The 16,081-nt window shown below is 44.0% G+C and overlaps 1 protein-coding gene across 1 annotated transcript; it reads left to right on the top strand.

Annotated features, from left to right (window-relative positions):
- The first annotated feature begins 11,103 nt into the window (after positions 1 to 11,103).
- LOC143357625 (uncharacterized) lies at positions 11,104 to 15,156 on the top strand. Its single transcript, XM_076794144.1, has one exon. It carries the CDS (start codon positions 11,104 to 11,106, stop codon positions 15,154 to 15,156), a length of 4,053 nt encoding a protein of 1,350 aa, XP_076650259.1.
- Positions 15,157 to 16,081: the final 925 nt, after the last annotated feature.

The following is a 16,081-nucleotide window of genomic DNA, read 5'->3' as shown; positions in this document are numbered from 1 at the left end:
CACCTGGTAATGAGATTCTGGAGCAGGTGTCACCCATTACGATTACGTCACGCCTGTAATGTCACATTTTTCTCTTTCTAGCTTGTCTATGTGTTTTTATAATGTAAAAATATGAGCTAGCAAATATATTATTTTTTGAGAAATAACCGACAGTTGGGATTACCGATTTTCCCTATAAAGTTATTAAAACTACAAACTTCCTTGATCTTGAGTATTTTTATTTGGTAAAAAATTAGAAAGGTAAAAGGACAAAAAGTTGCTCGATGTTGCTTCGGTGTGGACATAGCTTTAAAATTACAGAAAAATGTCCACCTGTGATTCGTGTCCATCACAAAGCATTCCTCTCGAAAAACAGCAAGCTCGAAACGCTTCGAACAATGAGTACTCCGGGAGATAATTGCGTGGACAGATTAAAATGGGACACTCTGTATGGAGAAACTACCGAAATATAATGTACCATTAACATACATTCGGTCTATTGGTTTCTCATTGGGGTCTGCAACAATGCATCGTTACCTACTTGGTAACGTAATTTTGCTGGCCTAATTTGTCACCGTTTGCTCATAGAAATTAGTGCTCGAGCCAAAAGTGATATATCCGTGAACAAATTTATCATTACTGTGGATTTTCATGAAAAATCAAAATTTTGTTAATCATAATAATGAGTAGAAAATAAATGTATAAAATCCGTAGTCTAATTATTAACACTGATTAATACTCAAAGAAATACGCAGAGATACTTCCGCACTTATAAAATTTCTAGGTACCTAAATATTATATTCACATAAATTATAATAGTTTAAAGTTATTCTTGTAGAATAAAGAAGGGGTAACAATTGCTTTTGTCATCTATATTATCATATAGAACATTCTGTTCTTGTAAATAAAAATTATGGAACGAAGCATATTTCCACATGTTTTTATATCATTAAAATTAATGAACGAAATACGTGAATCGTGGATTCTATACATTGAACGCACAAATTATACAATGTAATAACGAGGACGCATTAACTGAAATTTAAAGTAGTTTATACATTGTTATCGCGATAACGAGGTCCACAATAAAAGGAGTAGTTCATTCGACTCTAGCTCTCATAAGAAACGATTCCTATTAAGAACGGTTGCTATGTTTTAGCCGTCATAACAGTTGATCTATAGCAATTGTTAATACAGTATTCAGGTCAAAACCTTGGTGTCTCATACTAATGTATACCTAGTTTAAAATTGGCACCGCATCATCTGCATTGCTTATTCAAGAGAACTGACTTAACTGTTCATTTCCATCGACAGCAAGTTTCGTTCTCACATTTCCCACGGTACCAAGCGAAACCTGAACAAAGAAGCTTGTCAACCGCGAGCGTTAAAAGTGGAAAACACTATGCAGAGGTGGAATCGCTGCGGTAGCAAACGGCCGTGCGTGTCTGTCGGTCATACTTCGTTTTTCGGGGTGAAACAGCGTCTAAGGACTCGCTTCTTCCGTTTTCAGGGTGGGCCGGCTCGTCACGGTGCGGGGAACGGACCCGTGGATCGAATTTAATTTAAAACTTGAATCCCGCCGTAAGATTACAGAGAAAAGCTCGGCAATTAATTCACGAGAATTACGCGACCGGCAACTTTCACGGAGTTCTGGGCCGTGTCGGGACGGGCTCGGTCAGCGGGAATGTCGAAGGTTGCACCAACCCCCTTGGTTGCACCCTGATTGCCCCCCTGATAGATTCAAATTGGTTCCATGATTGATTATTTTCTTCGTTTCCAGGCTGCCTTGTAATACGCTCACTTATAATCCTCAATCGAACGACGTAACATATATGTACGTACTTTACTATTAAATTACGTTCTGGCCTTTTAATTCTACGATTGATAATTTGGAAAATTATTAGTGGCCCTAATTTTTTGATCAGGGACAGACCCGTGGTTCGCGTCCTATTTTGTTTGTATTATAGTTAACGCCACGTGATACAAGCGATTTTCAGGGAAGTTGCAACAAAAAGTTCGATGTTAGTAATCCCATATAGCAAGGAAACGCTTAGAGGATAATGGCATCGAAATTGCATTACGCGATTCATTGTTGTTTACGACATTATTGTTCCATTATAGACGGCTCTCGTGCTGATAGTTAAGCAATTTCCAATAAGGAAATCGAGTTTGCATTAACGTTTATAGAACTACGAAAAGAGAAACCTAGCACAACAATACTGCGGCGAAATCGTGGAAATACAATGACACTTCTAATATCGCGAGAGAGAAAAACGTGAAATAATGACTTGCTGTAAAAACGGCAAGGTAATAACCTTAAACTGTTTTCAGTTTTTTCCGAGAACACATTTTAACTAGCCTTTTTTAAGCCGCTACTATTTATTAAAGTTGAAAAATAATGATTCTTTTGATTGTTCATTATCTTCTCTCGCCTCTATTATAGTATTAAATGATCACTAATAAACTTTGTAATCTTGTGAATGCTGTTATCAGATGAACGTCCACCATAGCAGTTAATTGTATGATTTTGCTTCATTACGTTACGGATATTTGATTTCCAAATTCTGCAGGTGGTGGTTAATGTAACCCGATCTAATTAGTCCCGCATCCCAATCGATATATTACGTGTGATAAGTGGTTTCAATAGATAAGACAACATGTTTTTGTTTACCGACATTTCCACGTAAGCAGCGTGCACATCGTTAACAGAATCTGACATAACAACGATTGTCGTTTCGAAATAAAAAGGTAAGAGCAAAACAAGAATATTGTCTACAACTACGTATTCCTTGTTTTTATTCGTTAGGCAACACTGGTTGGATACTTGAGCGTTCCGATAATCAAATTTCCCGTTAATCAATATTCCGATAATCGATCGTTCCGTTGACCGGAGCTCCGACAATCAAGATTCTACTGCATTTGCGAAGACTACAATACAGTAGAACGTCATTTCATTTTTCTTTTATAGATAAAAAAGTTTTCAAAAACGAAATAGAATGCCTGTAAAGTATTTGTCAGTTCTTTGTCAGACTTCCGTAAATTTGTATTCAACAACAGCAATAAATCAAAATATTTTCGCGTACGTAACCTTCTGTTGAAATTTATGAAAATATAGTTTTTAATTCTCTTTTTTTCTTTTAATTTCATAATAGGATTTTTGGTAATAGATGAGAAATAATTTCTTTTAAAAATCGCAATAAAACATAACTACACTTTAGAGACTGAAGCATGCCATGGATACATAAACACTTGCGCTTCAACGAGTCTAGTAAGCCCTAACACTCGAATGGCGACTGTAAGGCACCACTAAAAATTGCTGTATCACTATTCAAAATATTTTTTACATTACTAAATTTGTTTGAAACTAATGAACCACTAAACATTTCAGTCTTGTACGAGTAAATTGCACCATTTTCGTTTGTGTAACACGAAAAATATATATATGGAAGGGAAATATTCTAGGTCGGAAGAAATGTTTTGTTTTGGTGCAAAGGGTTAAGCCTTCAAAGACGGCTGGGAATGTGTCGGTTTTCGGCAGACGCGTGCGGTTATAACGGATCCGTGGTTACGAAGGGTTAAGAAATGTCGTAGCGTTTGGCCACGTGGAAGTGCCGGTAGCAAGCGGCTTCCGGTTGTCGTAATATATCGTCGTTAATGTGGATCGTTAGAGGGAGGGTGGGAGGGGGGAGAGCAACACGAGTTATAAAGTTAAAAGGCTCTCGTTCGTCTGCTGCGCCTAGTTTGTCCTCTCGGAACGTTTCGCAACGATGATATCGCCGATTCGTTTTACCTCGGTGTTTCACCGCGGTGAGATTCGACGATGTATGGCCCCGATTCGTCTGTGCCGTGCAGCCAGCCGGGTAAGATCGGCACCGACGGATATTGTCGAGCGTTGCCGGTTATCGTTTGCGACTCGTCGCCGCGGAAACGTGAGAATTTGAATCGCAAAAGGGAAAGGAAAAACGAAAAAAAAAAAAAGAAAAAAAGAATCTCCGAGGCCCCCGTTCGCTGCGCCAGGAATTTCGCACTCGTTCCGAAGCCGAACGTGACGGGAATCCGCGAACCTCCGGCGAATAATGAAAGCCGTTTTAACCGCGTCTGTTTCCTTTTCGTTTCGTCCGCTCCCGCGACTAGTTACTCAGCTACTTATCCCGCTCAAATATTGAAATCGGGAAACGATGTAAACGCCGCGCTGGTCGTCAATGGACACGACGCCCGAAGGCCGTTATCGTTTTACGGGCAAAAGTGTAAAACGATCCGTAAAACGGTAACCGGGAGTTTCGTACCCGATCTATGCTCCAATATCGAAGACAGAATTTATACAGGTTGCCAAGGATTCTTTTGTGGTGAACCGCGAGTGATGTGTTTCATGGGATAAAATAGGGGTCCAATTACTCCGGGGGTACTTATTTTTACAGCATAACGAATAGTGCGAAATATTAACTGGTTTGAATGAAAAAAAATTCAACATCCCCTTTTTAATGTTCATCATGCTTTAAAAGTAATTGTAATTACGGCACTTGGTAATTGGTGGAAAAAATTTCGAATTGCTAGGACGATCGTTCGAAAACACGGCGCAACATCTCCGTCGTCCCACCCCCTTATTCACAATTTGCCTATCCGGCAATTTGCTTCGAGCGGTTAATGCTCTTCCTCTCGGTCGGCGTAATAATAACTTGGTCGCAGATTTTCAATTTTTCACGAAGGAGATGAAGCCGGAAGCCGAGGGGGCGTACGGGGAGGTGTGGGGGCGCTGATGAAAATAGAAGTGGGTAGCAAAATGCGGGTAGACCGGAAGTTGGGACTGGGTATTCGTCGGTGGTGTGAGTGGATCGAGGAAAAAGGGGGTTGTCGGCGAGGCGGGAGGGGGCAAAATGGAGGGTACACGCGTTTTACTTGACGAAAACCGGGTGAAATCGACGATGGAGGAGCGACGGTAGCGGTTGCCTATCACCGGCGATGCTCGCCATCAACGCGACACTGATTTATCATGCCTTGACGTACAACGTAGACGGATCGAGGACGTCGCAGGATAAAACGAATCGTTGCAATTGGCGGTGGCAGGCCGTGAGTTGTCGCCGTGCCGTCCCACTTGTTTACGCCGTCCCGTTATTTTGCCCAAGGGACAAATAAAACTTGGTTAATAAATAAATGCATAAATATAGCGGCCCCGGCTACAATTTGTTCGGCGGATCCCTATTTTCCCGGAGCGGCGCGGCGATTCAACGCGACGCGACGCGACGCTCGGCGTCGTCGTCGTCCCGTGTCTTTCTTTCACGCGAACAAACAGCCCGACGGTTTTTAGGACAGACCCGAGGAAAATACGACGACGACCGAGGAAGAAGCGCTGCGGATTCCCTTCCACGACACAACAACGGGACCGATTTTTCAATGGTGATTACCGGCGCGCCGGTGAAACGCGAGTTTAGGGGAAGTTTGATTAGAACGATCCGTTTGCGAAGCCTGCGCGAATGCTTTCGCCCGGCGAACATTAATTTTCGATTTACCGGGTGTACCTTCTAACGTGATTACACTGGGTGAAGGTGTCGTTGGTGGAGCGATTGAAATGTTTTTCGTTGGGGTTGATGGGGTTTTTGGGGTTGCGTGCTGTTCGAGATATTGTGCTGTTGTGGCAAGAACGAAAAGAGGAAACATAAAACAGTGAAAGAGTTCGAAGAATGTAAGTGCTATTCTCAAATAAGTTAAAAATAATTAATTGAACAACAAAAAATTGCATACTTTTATTTTGCATAGTTCAAATGTCCAGTTAATATTTATTGTGATTACATTGCATTTAATTCAATATACAGTAAATTCTCGATATATGTCAACAACACGCGTCTTGCCAGCGTCATGTATCGTCCAGGACACATGCCCGAGCTGTATTATGTTTACACTCCTAGACGTCCGAGGCCTCTCGTATTTCCCTCGTATACCCCGCGGTAGTGGGGATAATCCCGCGACGTTTAGCATCCAGGTCTTGGCGACATATATAGAGGAATCTGTCATTTTACCTCAGACAATTTTGATTTTGCATTAAGATCCGCAGTCTATTTATTATTCACACTTGATGCGACTCTAAGTAGTCTACTAATCTGCTAAAATCGTCTAATTTTATTCTTGACAAGCTAAACAGGCGAAACGCAACAGTCCAGGTCAATGTAAACCGTTCCGGCCCGTATATTGTGAGCGAACTTTTTTTTCCGGTTCGCGGACCCGTGGACGTATTGTATTTTTCTTTTTTTCGGGGGCATCTGATGAACGACACGATTATTAAAATTCCGTTCCCGGTCCGCCGGAGTAACGAATATTAAATTCTTATCTTGACTCCGCTCGTGATTTTTAAAGTCGTTCTTGAGTCGGCGTCCTTTATGCGCGTTGAGAAGAGACGAGTACCAGCTAAAAGAGCGGACGCGGATAAAAGTCTTCCGGCACCTGACTCGAACTTATTTCCACGTGTGCATATGATCTGAATATGATCGCACTCTTACAGTTCGGACCTACTGAATGTGATAAGAGAAAAATTTTAATCAAACGAATGAAGTTGTCGCCGCGATTTTAAACTAATCTGTACGTAATCTGTGATAATGAAAGCTTGAATGTTCGTGGATCAAGATTTGTTAAGTTGTAGAGATAATTGAATTGAAAATACTTTCGATTCAACATGTATTTACACAAGCATAAATTCTTATTTCTATCGCTAAATAATATAAATTCAGAGTTCGTCAAACGAGAGATCAAATATTTCAGGCTGAGACTGTACAGGCTAGCTTCCAATGTAGCGTGAAATTCAGATTAAATCGGTAGATTAAGTAGCACCACTCCATTAATCTAATCATCATTAATATATATTTAATCCCATGTTGATAAAACTTTGTGAGGCTTTCAAGAGAGAAATAATGAAGTGATCAATATTGAACACAAGATTCGTATGAGATTACGTCTTCGTTTCTTAATAAATTTTCCAAGAAAATTGTACAACTTATTCATATGGAAGCTCGCGTTATTCTTTGAATAATTGAAAAGCTAATTCACTTTAAACAGGCAACTAGATATTACTGGCAATTATTGTTCAGGGCCGCTAACAATCCGCTAATTTCCAATATGATGTGAAATTCTGATTAAATTGATCGACTAAATAGCATTATCTTGTTCATCTAAACACGATGTAGTATTCCGGGAGCTTATCAATGAACCAACATTTCGTTTAATTAAAATATACAGCGGAGCACGAGAACCACTTCCATTTCACAGTTGGATTATTTACGCGTCCGTGGGAAATCTCTTCTTTTCTAGAATCCTGTTGTTATCAAATGAACTTTCAAAAAAATAATTAATTGAATGAGCACGGGCTCCTCGCACTGGCGGCAGATCCAGATTATCCGGGCGCACATATGCGCCGGCCTCTACGTCAAAGCGCGCATTTCTTCGCTCCTAACGAGCTATACATAGAAATTACGCTGAAAACCTGGAGGACGCGGACCCGCTTCTTACGTTCATCCCGGATTATCGCTCGCCAGAGAAAAAAAGCGGACGAGCCGTGTCTGCGCGAAGCGAAACAAAACGATTGGATCTCGTGCTTCAATTAGGCAAATGAAAATGCAACGGATCTGTAATTTAGTAACACCTGTCAACGGTAAATCCCGGAAATAACTGAGGGATCTCGGGGGCCGGATCAGCCTTTTCAGACCGGCGAAAGGATCGTGTAAATTTCTTGCTTTACATCATCCGGACTTTTCGAATGCGACTCTAAGCGAAATCAAATTTTGCAGGAAATTAATCAGCAAATTGAGGGGGGGCGTTTCGCTTCGGGGCTCGTTCTTGCTACAACTTTTTATTTGTCGACTGCAAAAAACCGGACTTCTACATCTCGAAACCTCGAAGCTATCTGCCAAATGAAAATTTGTTCAGTGGATTTCTGATTGAATGCAAAAGAATGTAAGATACTCATATTCTCTGGTAAACAGACAGAAATATTATAGAAAAAAATATCATTAAACTAAGAAACTAAGAAGAAAGTAGAAGGTTCACGTTTTAAAATGAGCCCAAGCATATTAATGTACGATTTTTTTATTTACGAAGTTATAATAGTTCTAATGTAATATATAGTGTACGTAAAATAGTATGAATTAATAGCTGTGTAACGTGAGATCGCACGTATTGGCGAATGTATTGACGCGTGAAATTCACATGTGCAGGTGTATAAGAGTGTTTTTAATGCTCGTGGAAAACCATGATCTGTAATCTGTCCTAACTCCGGCGATAAGCCGAGCCTTTTGCTCTCAACTTCATTTCTCCGGGTCGTTTCGCAAACATCGCGAGCCCGCTCGCGCTTAGCTCATCTAAATCGGTCCTCAGTGCGCGACATCGGTATGCAATAAACATTGGTCGACGGATATCGAAGAGTCGACCACCTATTCCCGACAATACGGTCGTAAATCCGTGGCAAACTGAAGCGGCGCCGCATGCGGCCCGACCTGCATACATTCCCACGCGACTGAAGCTACGTATTCACAGGAAAATAACGCCGGCTTGAAGGATCCTGGGCAGACCTTTTTAACGGGGCCAGATCCGAGACGGATTGTCCAAAGGTAGTCACTTTTATTCCCAGACCATAGTACATATTTGCTTTCTCGAGGCGGAACCGCAGTCCTCAAATAAAAATAATCGGAGTTCCTCCGATGCGACATTTATCCTTGAAATGCTATCCTGCTTTCTCGGATTGCAAAGTGTCATCCTGGAATCTTTCCAAACTTTCTGTAGAACTTCACCAGAACATTTTCAACTATGTTCTTACAACTATGTAAGGTTACAATGTCCAAATTTTTAATAGAAGTTAAGAAATATTTCATTACAATTAGATTGCAACCAATGTGTTCCGTCCTCAACGGACTTTCCAAATTACCTGGCATTCATTAAAACAGCTGTTTAGATTCTTTTAATCGAACTAGCTGCAATTTAAATTTAATGGCTTTAGTCCACGAAAACGACCCATTCTTCAAATGGTCGTTATTCCTTTAGTTACATTAGGTTTATTGTATTAAATTGTCGAGATCCATGCCGTCGAACCGTCCGGCAATAAAACAATTAATACGCGTGCGTTCAATGGGACATCGGGCCTCTCCTCAAGCGACCCTACGTTTACGACGGTCCTCCCATTCATATCTACTTCGGTCTCTAGCTCGGGTACCTGATGTACCGATATTTGTACAATTCTTTCGGGTTTTCCGCACTAGCCAAGCAGCTGCCAGTCATTCACCTAAGCGTATAAAAAGGGTAGCCATCAGTTCAAAACTTCACTTCAAATTTCTACCTCGCTCAAGTCACGTCGATATCTAAGCGTTTCAAACTCGATTCAACTTGCGCTCGCCACGCCGCTTTTCTGTCTGGACTTTCGACTTGTCAAGTCCAGCAGAACCGTCGCATCGATCGACCGCTTACACGATCTGCGACACCAGTCTAGTCGATAACATTGTCAATTCATCATTGTTAAAATAAACGCTTCAACTAGAAACAGCTGTCCTTCATTAATTTGACGTACAGCGGTATCAGAATATCGTCATCGCGTAACCGGCCTTACAACCCGGTTAGATTCTAGAGAGTCGCGGTATTTCGGTACCTGTGTAGGCTCAACGAGCCAGCCTACGCTACATTTTTTGGTCCTTCGAGCCGGATTCAGTCACCTGTGGACGACTGGAAAAGTGAATTCCACGAGCATTCAACGGTAAATCTGTTCTCGATAATTGTGATTCATCGTCACTAGTCAACATGAGCACTGAAAACGGCATCAAAATCAAGCTTCTCAGCAAGAAAAGAGGTGGTATCAAGGCACACCTGTCACTTTTCGAGAAATTTCTGCGAGGATTCCCTGCATCTCCCGACATCGTAGGACTAACCTGCAGACTTGAACGTCTGAAAGAGGTTTATTCTGCCTTCGACAACATTCAGGCAGAATTAGAAGCTCTCCAAGAAGACATCGACCACGAAGACGAACGATGCACCATGGAGGAACGCTACATGGAAGCAATCATCGCAGCCGAGAAATTGCTGTCAGCATCCAAGTCGACCGATTCGAACACTGGGAACAACCTTGTTCATCGAGAGACACCTTCATCCGTCCAGCTGTCATCTCTACACATCAAGCTGCCCAAAACCGACCTTCCTCGATTCGATGGAAAATTCGAGGATTGGGTGTCGTTCAAGGACAAATACACATCGATGATCGACATGCAAGAGGGTCTGTCCAACGTACAGAAATTACATTACCTTCGTTCGGCGCTATCCGGTGAGGCTGCGAAAGTCATCGAAGCCATGGAAACCACCGACGCCAACTACACTCAAGCTTGGCAAATGCTGCAAGATACGTATGCCAACGAGAGACTTATCATCATGCGGCATGCCGATCTACTAGTGCAGACCACTCCGGTCACGCAGGAAACGGCAGCCGGTTTGCGAACCTTCACAAACCACGTCCAACAACATATGCGATCTCTGAAGACGCTCAACGTTCCAGTTGAGACCTGGGACACGATTCTTCTGGCCATTCTGCTGCCCAAACTCGCCCAGAAAACGAGAATTGCCTTCGACCGCACGCTGCAGGACAAGGAACTGCCAACGATCGCAAATCTCATCAAATTCCTCACGCAACGTGCAAGAAGTTTGGAAACGACCGCGACCACTTCACCTCCTACGTCGAATACATGGTCACCGAAACCATCATCTCCGACGCTTCCAAGGCATTCGAGAGGAACATCGAACATCCAGCACAGGAAGATTCAATCGAAGCAACACACCAAGGTGTTCGCAACCACCACGCCTTCGAGGATGGAATGTGCGTTCTGCAAACGCACCGGCCACACCGTCCACCGCTGTGAGAAATTCCACGCTCTTTCAGCCAGCGAGCGAATCAAGGCAGCGAAACAGGCTTCTCTCTGCTCCAACTGCTTACGAATTGGCCATACAGCAGAGAAATGCAATTCGTCGCACTGCAGAATTTGTGATCAAAATCACAATACACTTCTGCACATCGCAAGAAGTCCAAGGAAATCATCGCCTCCTCCAAAATCGTCGGACGCAGCTACCCCTGGACCATCATCCAATTCATCCTGACAAGATTCCACAAGGATGCATGGACGGACATCCCTTTCAGCCCGGACGACGTCCAACGAATTGATGACCACGGCAGAAATTCAGGTATACGATTCATTAAATCAACGAGTTTGTTGCAGAACACTGTTGGACACATGTTCAACGGCAAATTTCATCACCGAGCGGTTAGCAGCGAAGCTTCAACTACGCCGGAAAAAATGTTCAACGTCCATTGGGGTTTTGAATCAAATCACCACGTCAAGCAACCACACGATCACGGCAACACTCCGATCGAAGTCCAGCGGATTCGAGAAAACACTCGAATTTCTCGTCATTCCGCACATCTCGGAGAAGGAGCCGCAACAACACATCAACCGCAACTCTGTCCAGATTCCAGCAAATATCAAACTTGCTGATCCAGAGTTCCATAAACCAGCTCCAGTCGACATGCTACTTGGGACTGGTCCGACGCTGTCATTACTCAGCGTGGGACAAATCAATCTCTCTGCTCGCGATGGACCTGATCTACTTCTGCAGAAGACTCTACTAGGATGGGTTATTGGCGGCAGCATACAATCTCCAGCAAGCCGAGATGAACATCAACAACCGCCTTCTGCAGATCCTGACGCTCACTCTTCCATGAGTCAGGACCGCAACGCGTTTTCCCAAACCAAGGATGAAACGCAACCTCCAACAAACCAAGATGCAACAGACAACTCGAAGGGTGATTCAAACCAGTCTCCAACGAGCCGAGACAAGGCATCTTTAGAAGGGTATTCTCATGACACTCAAATTGAGTTCGACATGAAGAAATTCTGGGAGATCGAAGAGGGACCATCAACGCCTCATCTCTCCACTGAAGAAAAGGCCTGCGAAGAACACTTCCAACAACACGTACAACAAGACAGTACTGGAAGATACATCGTAGCATTACCTTTCAATCAGAACAAGGAACGTTTGGGAAACTCCCGTAACGCTGCGCTGAAGAGGTTCAATGCGCTCCAACGCCGCTTCAAAACAGATCCAGTCTTCAAGGAAAAATACGCAGCAGTCATGCAAGAGTACATCGATCTCGGACACATGACCGAAACACGTGCCTCATCCATGGACGATGGTTTCTTTTTACCCCATCACGCGGTAATCAAGGAAACCAGCATGACTACCAAGCTTCGCGTAGTCTTCGATGGATCGGCAAAAACCAACACGGGGATCTCTCTCAACGATGCCCTCATGACTGGACCAACCGTGCAAGACGACCTTGTCTCCCACATTCTCCGGTTTCGACTACACAACTACGTCCTAACCGGAGACATCGAGAAAATGTATCGGCAATTCCTCATACGCAAGGAAGATCGAAAATTCCAGCGTATCCTCTGGACCAATTCGAACGGCGAATTGAAGACCTTCGAACTCAACACCGTTACATTTGGATTATCATCTGCTCCATTCCTGGCAACTCGCTGTCTCCAACAGATAGCCGAAGACCACGGACATCAATACAAATACGCTGGACAGGTTCTAAGACGCGACTTGTACGTCGACGACCTATTGACCGGAGCAGCCACCTTGGAAGATGCCACCACAATACGAGACGAAATCATCGATTTACTGCATCAGGCCGGCATGAACATTCGTCAATGGGCATCCAACACACCAACACTTCTACAAGGACTTCCGGAAGGCAGCGTCAATCTGAAACTTCAATCGCATGAAGACAAAACATTGAAAACACTTGGTGTCGCTTGGAATTCGCATCAAGATTCCATAGTGTATTCAGTGAATCCCATCGCTCTCGGTACAAGGATTACGAAACGGACTATTCTTTCCGACATCGCGAAGATCTTCGATCCCTTGGGACTGCTTGGTCCAGTCATCATCACGGCCAAGCTCATCATGCAGAAATTGTGGCAACTGAAATTGGATTGGGATGAATCAGTTCCTCTCAGCATCCACTCCACTTGGGTCAACTACGCAACACAGCTCAATTTGCTGAACAATTTGGCCTTCGAACGACGAATTCTTCTCCCGGACGCAGTAAATATCCAACTCCACGGATTCTGCGACGCTAGCGAGAGCGGTTATGGAGCCTGCATCTACCTGCGGTCCAGCAACACCAGTGGCCAAATTCAGTCCAGATTGCTGTGTGCAAAATCTCGCGTAGCTCCTCTCAAGGCAGTCTCCCTGCCTCGTCTTGAACTGTGCGGAGCACAACTCCTGGCCAAGCTGTATCACAGCATCCTTCGATCCATTCACGTAAGAATCGATCAAACCGTCTTCTGGACCGATTCAACCATCACGCTACACTGGATCAACTCTTCGTCACATCTGCTGAAGACATTCGTCGCGAATCGAGTTTCCGACATTCAAACAAAAACTTCTGTCAACACGTGGAGACACATTCCATCAGAAGATAATCCAGCCGATTGTCTATCCCGTGGTCAATTACCATCTGAATTCATTCAGAATCCTCTCTGGCAGACCGGTCCAACATGGCTCAAGCAAGAAGAAGCTCATTGGCCATATCTTCAACTTCCCGCACTGGACCTCATTCCAGAAGCGAAACGGACAACTTGTCTCATAACATCCACAATAGCTCCGCTTGAAATACTGCAACGATACTCGTCCATCAACAAACTTCGACGAATCATCGCATATTGCCTCCGATTCAAACGAGACAACCGCTTCAAGGGTTTAGTGTCATCAGACGAACGGAACATAGCCAACAAGACGATCCTTCGCATGGTGCAACTTGAAAGCTTCGCCAACGAGATGCAAGATCTTTCTCAAGGACGAAGAGTTCATCGTAAAAGCAAGCTCACCACTCTGGACCCATTCCTCGATCGAGATGGCATCATCAGAGTAGGAGGACGTCTGAAACACGCGAACATTCCATATTCGCAGCAACATCCGATTGTGCTTCCACGATCCCATCACATTACGACGCTCATCATCCGAGACGACCACATTCGTAACATGCATGCTGGGATACAAGCTACTCTGTACAGCGTAAGACAACGATACTGGCCCATCGATGGTCGAAATCAAGCGCGCAGAGTCATCCGGCAATGCATGAAATGTTTCCGTGCAAATCCACCAAACACGGACTACATGATGGGAAACCTGCCGAAGGCTCGAGTAAACGAAGATCGACCATTCAGCAACGTAGGCATCGATTACTGCGGACCCTTCTACATCAAGGAGAAGAAATTCCGCAACCGGAATCGAGTCAAGGTCTACGTCGCCGTCTTCGTATGTCTCGCCGTGAAGGCAGTTCACATGGAGCTGGTCAGCGATATGACCACCGAAGGATTCCTAGCAGCCCTGCGCCGATTCATCGCTCGACGAGGGAAATGTCGAGCCATCCATTCCGACAACGGATCCAACTTCGTCGGAGCCTGTCGCGAACTCGACGACATTCATCGCCTACTCAACTCGCAGGAGCATCAACGGAAGGTAGATGCCTACCTAAGCAACGAAGGGATCAAATGGCACTTCATCCCACCACGATCACCACACTTCGGAGGCTTATGGGAAGCGGCAGTAAAATCCTTCAAGCATCACGTTAGACGGGTTATTGGTAACGAATTGCTAACCTTCGAACAATTTAACACTTTCATTATCGAAGTAGAGGCTATCCTGAACTCTAGACCTCTTACTCCGCTTTCAACGGATCCTAACGATCTCTGCGCTTTAACGCCGGGTCACTTCTTGATCGGCAGCGCACTTAATACTGTGCCTGAGCTTGATTTCAGTGAAACTCCTTCCAACAAACTCTCCACTTGGCAACATCTGCAAAAAATCAAACGAGATTTTTGGACGAGATGGCACAAGGAGTACTTGAACGAGCTCAACATTCGCCACAAATGGACCAGCGGCAACCATGGAATCGAAAAGGGAACGCTCATCCTCATCAAGGAGGACAACCTACCACCACTGCAGTGGGCCCTCGGACGGGTTCTCGAAATCCACCCTGGCACAGATGGCATCATCCGAGCTGTCACCATCCAAACTCTACAAGGAACCGTTAAGCGAAACATTCGACAACTTGCGCCGCTACCTATTAAATTAAGCCAGGATAATTGTAATTGATCGGTATCCTCTCAACGGGGGGAGTATGTTCCGTCCTCAACGGACTTTCCAAATTACCTGGCATTCATTAAAACAGCTGTTTAGATTCTTTTAATCGAACTAGCTGCAATTTAAATTTAATGGCTTTAGTCCACGAAAACGACCCATTCTTCAAATGGTCGTTATTCCTTTAGTTACATTAGGTTTATTGTATTAAATTGTCGAGATCCATGCCGTCGAACCGTCCGGCAATAAAACAATTAATACGCGTGCGTTCAATGGGACATCGGGCCTCTCCTCAAGCGACCCTACGTTTACGACGGTCCTCCCATTCATATCTACTTCGGTCTCTAGCTCGGGTACCTGATGTACCGATATTTGTACAATTCTTTCGGGTTTTCCGCACTAGCCAAGCAGCTGCCAGTCATTCACCTAAGCGTATAAAAAGGGTAGCCATCAGTTCAAAACTTCACTTCAAATTTCTACCTCGCTCAAGTCACGTCGATATCTAAGCGTTTCAAACTCGATTCAACTTGCGCTCGCCACGCCGCTTTTCTGTCTGGACTTTCGACTTGTCAAGTCCAGCAGAACCGTCGCATCGATCGACCGCTTACACGATCTGCGACACCAGTCTAGTCGATAACATTGTCAATTCATCATTGTTAAAATAAACGCTTCAACTAGAAACAGCTGTCCTTCATTAATTTGACGTACAGCGGTATCAGAATATCGTCATCGCGTAACCGGCCTTACAACCCGGTTAGATTCTAGAGAGTCGCGGTATTTCGGTACCTGTGTAGGCTCAACGAGCCAGCCTACGCTACACAATGAAATTAGATTATAATATGAACTATAAATAGAGCTATGCAATTGTAATAATTGAACTGCAAATTTTTATGCGAAATAAAAATTGTCTACCTCGATCACAGCAATCAAGAGTTGATTA

Source organism: Halictus rubicundus, chromosome 10 (assembly GCF_050948215.1).
Source record: "Halictus rubicundus isolate RS-2024b chromosome 10, iyHalRubi1_principal, whole genome shotgun sequence".
Lineage (NCBI taxonomy): Eukaryota > Metazoa > Arthropoda > Insecta > Hymenoptera > Halictidae > Halictus > Halictus rubicundus.
The sequence above is the reverse complement of the archived record's forward strand: the minus strand, read 5'-3'. Positions and strand labels throughout refer to the sequence as shown.

What these genes read in the sequence shown, in the direction of transcription:
- LOC143357625 (XM_076794144.1), top strand. Translation starts at nt 11,104, where the DNA reads ATGCATGGACGGACATCCCTTTCAGCCCGGACGACGTCCAACGAATTG.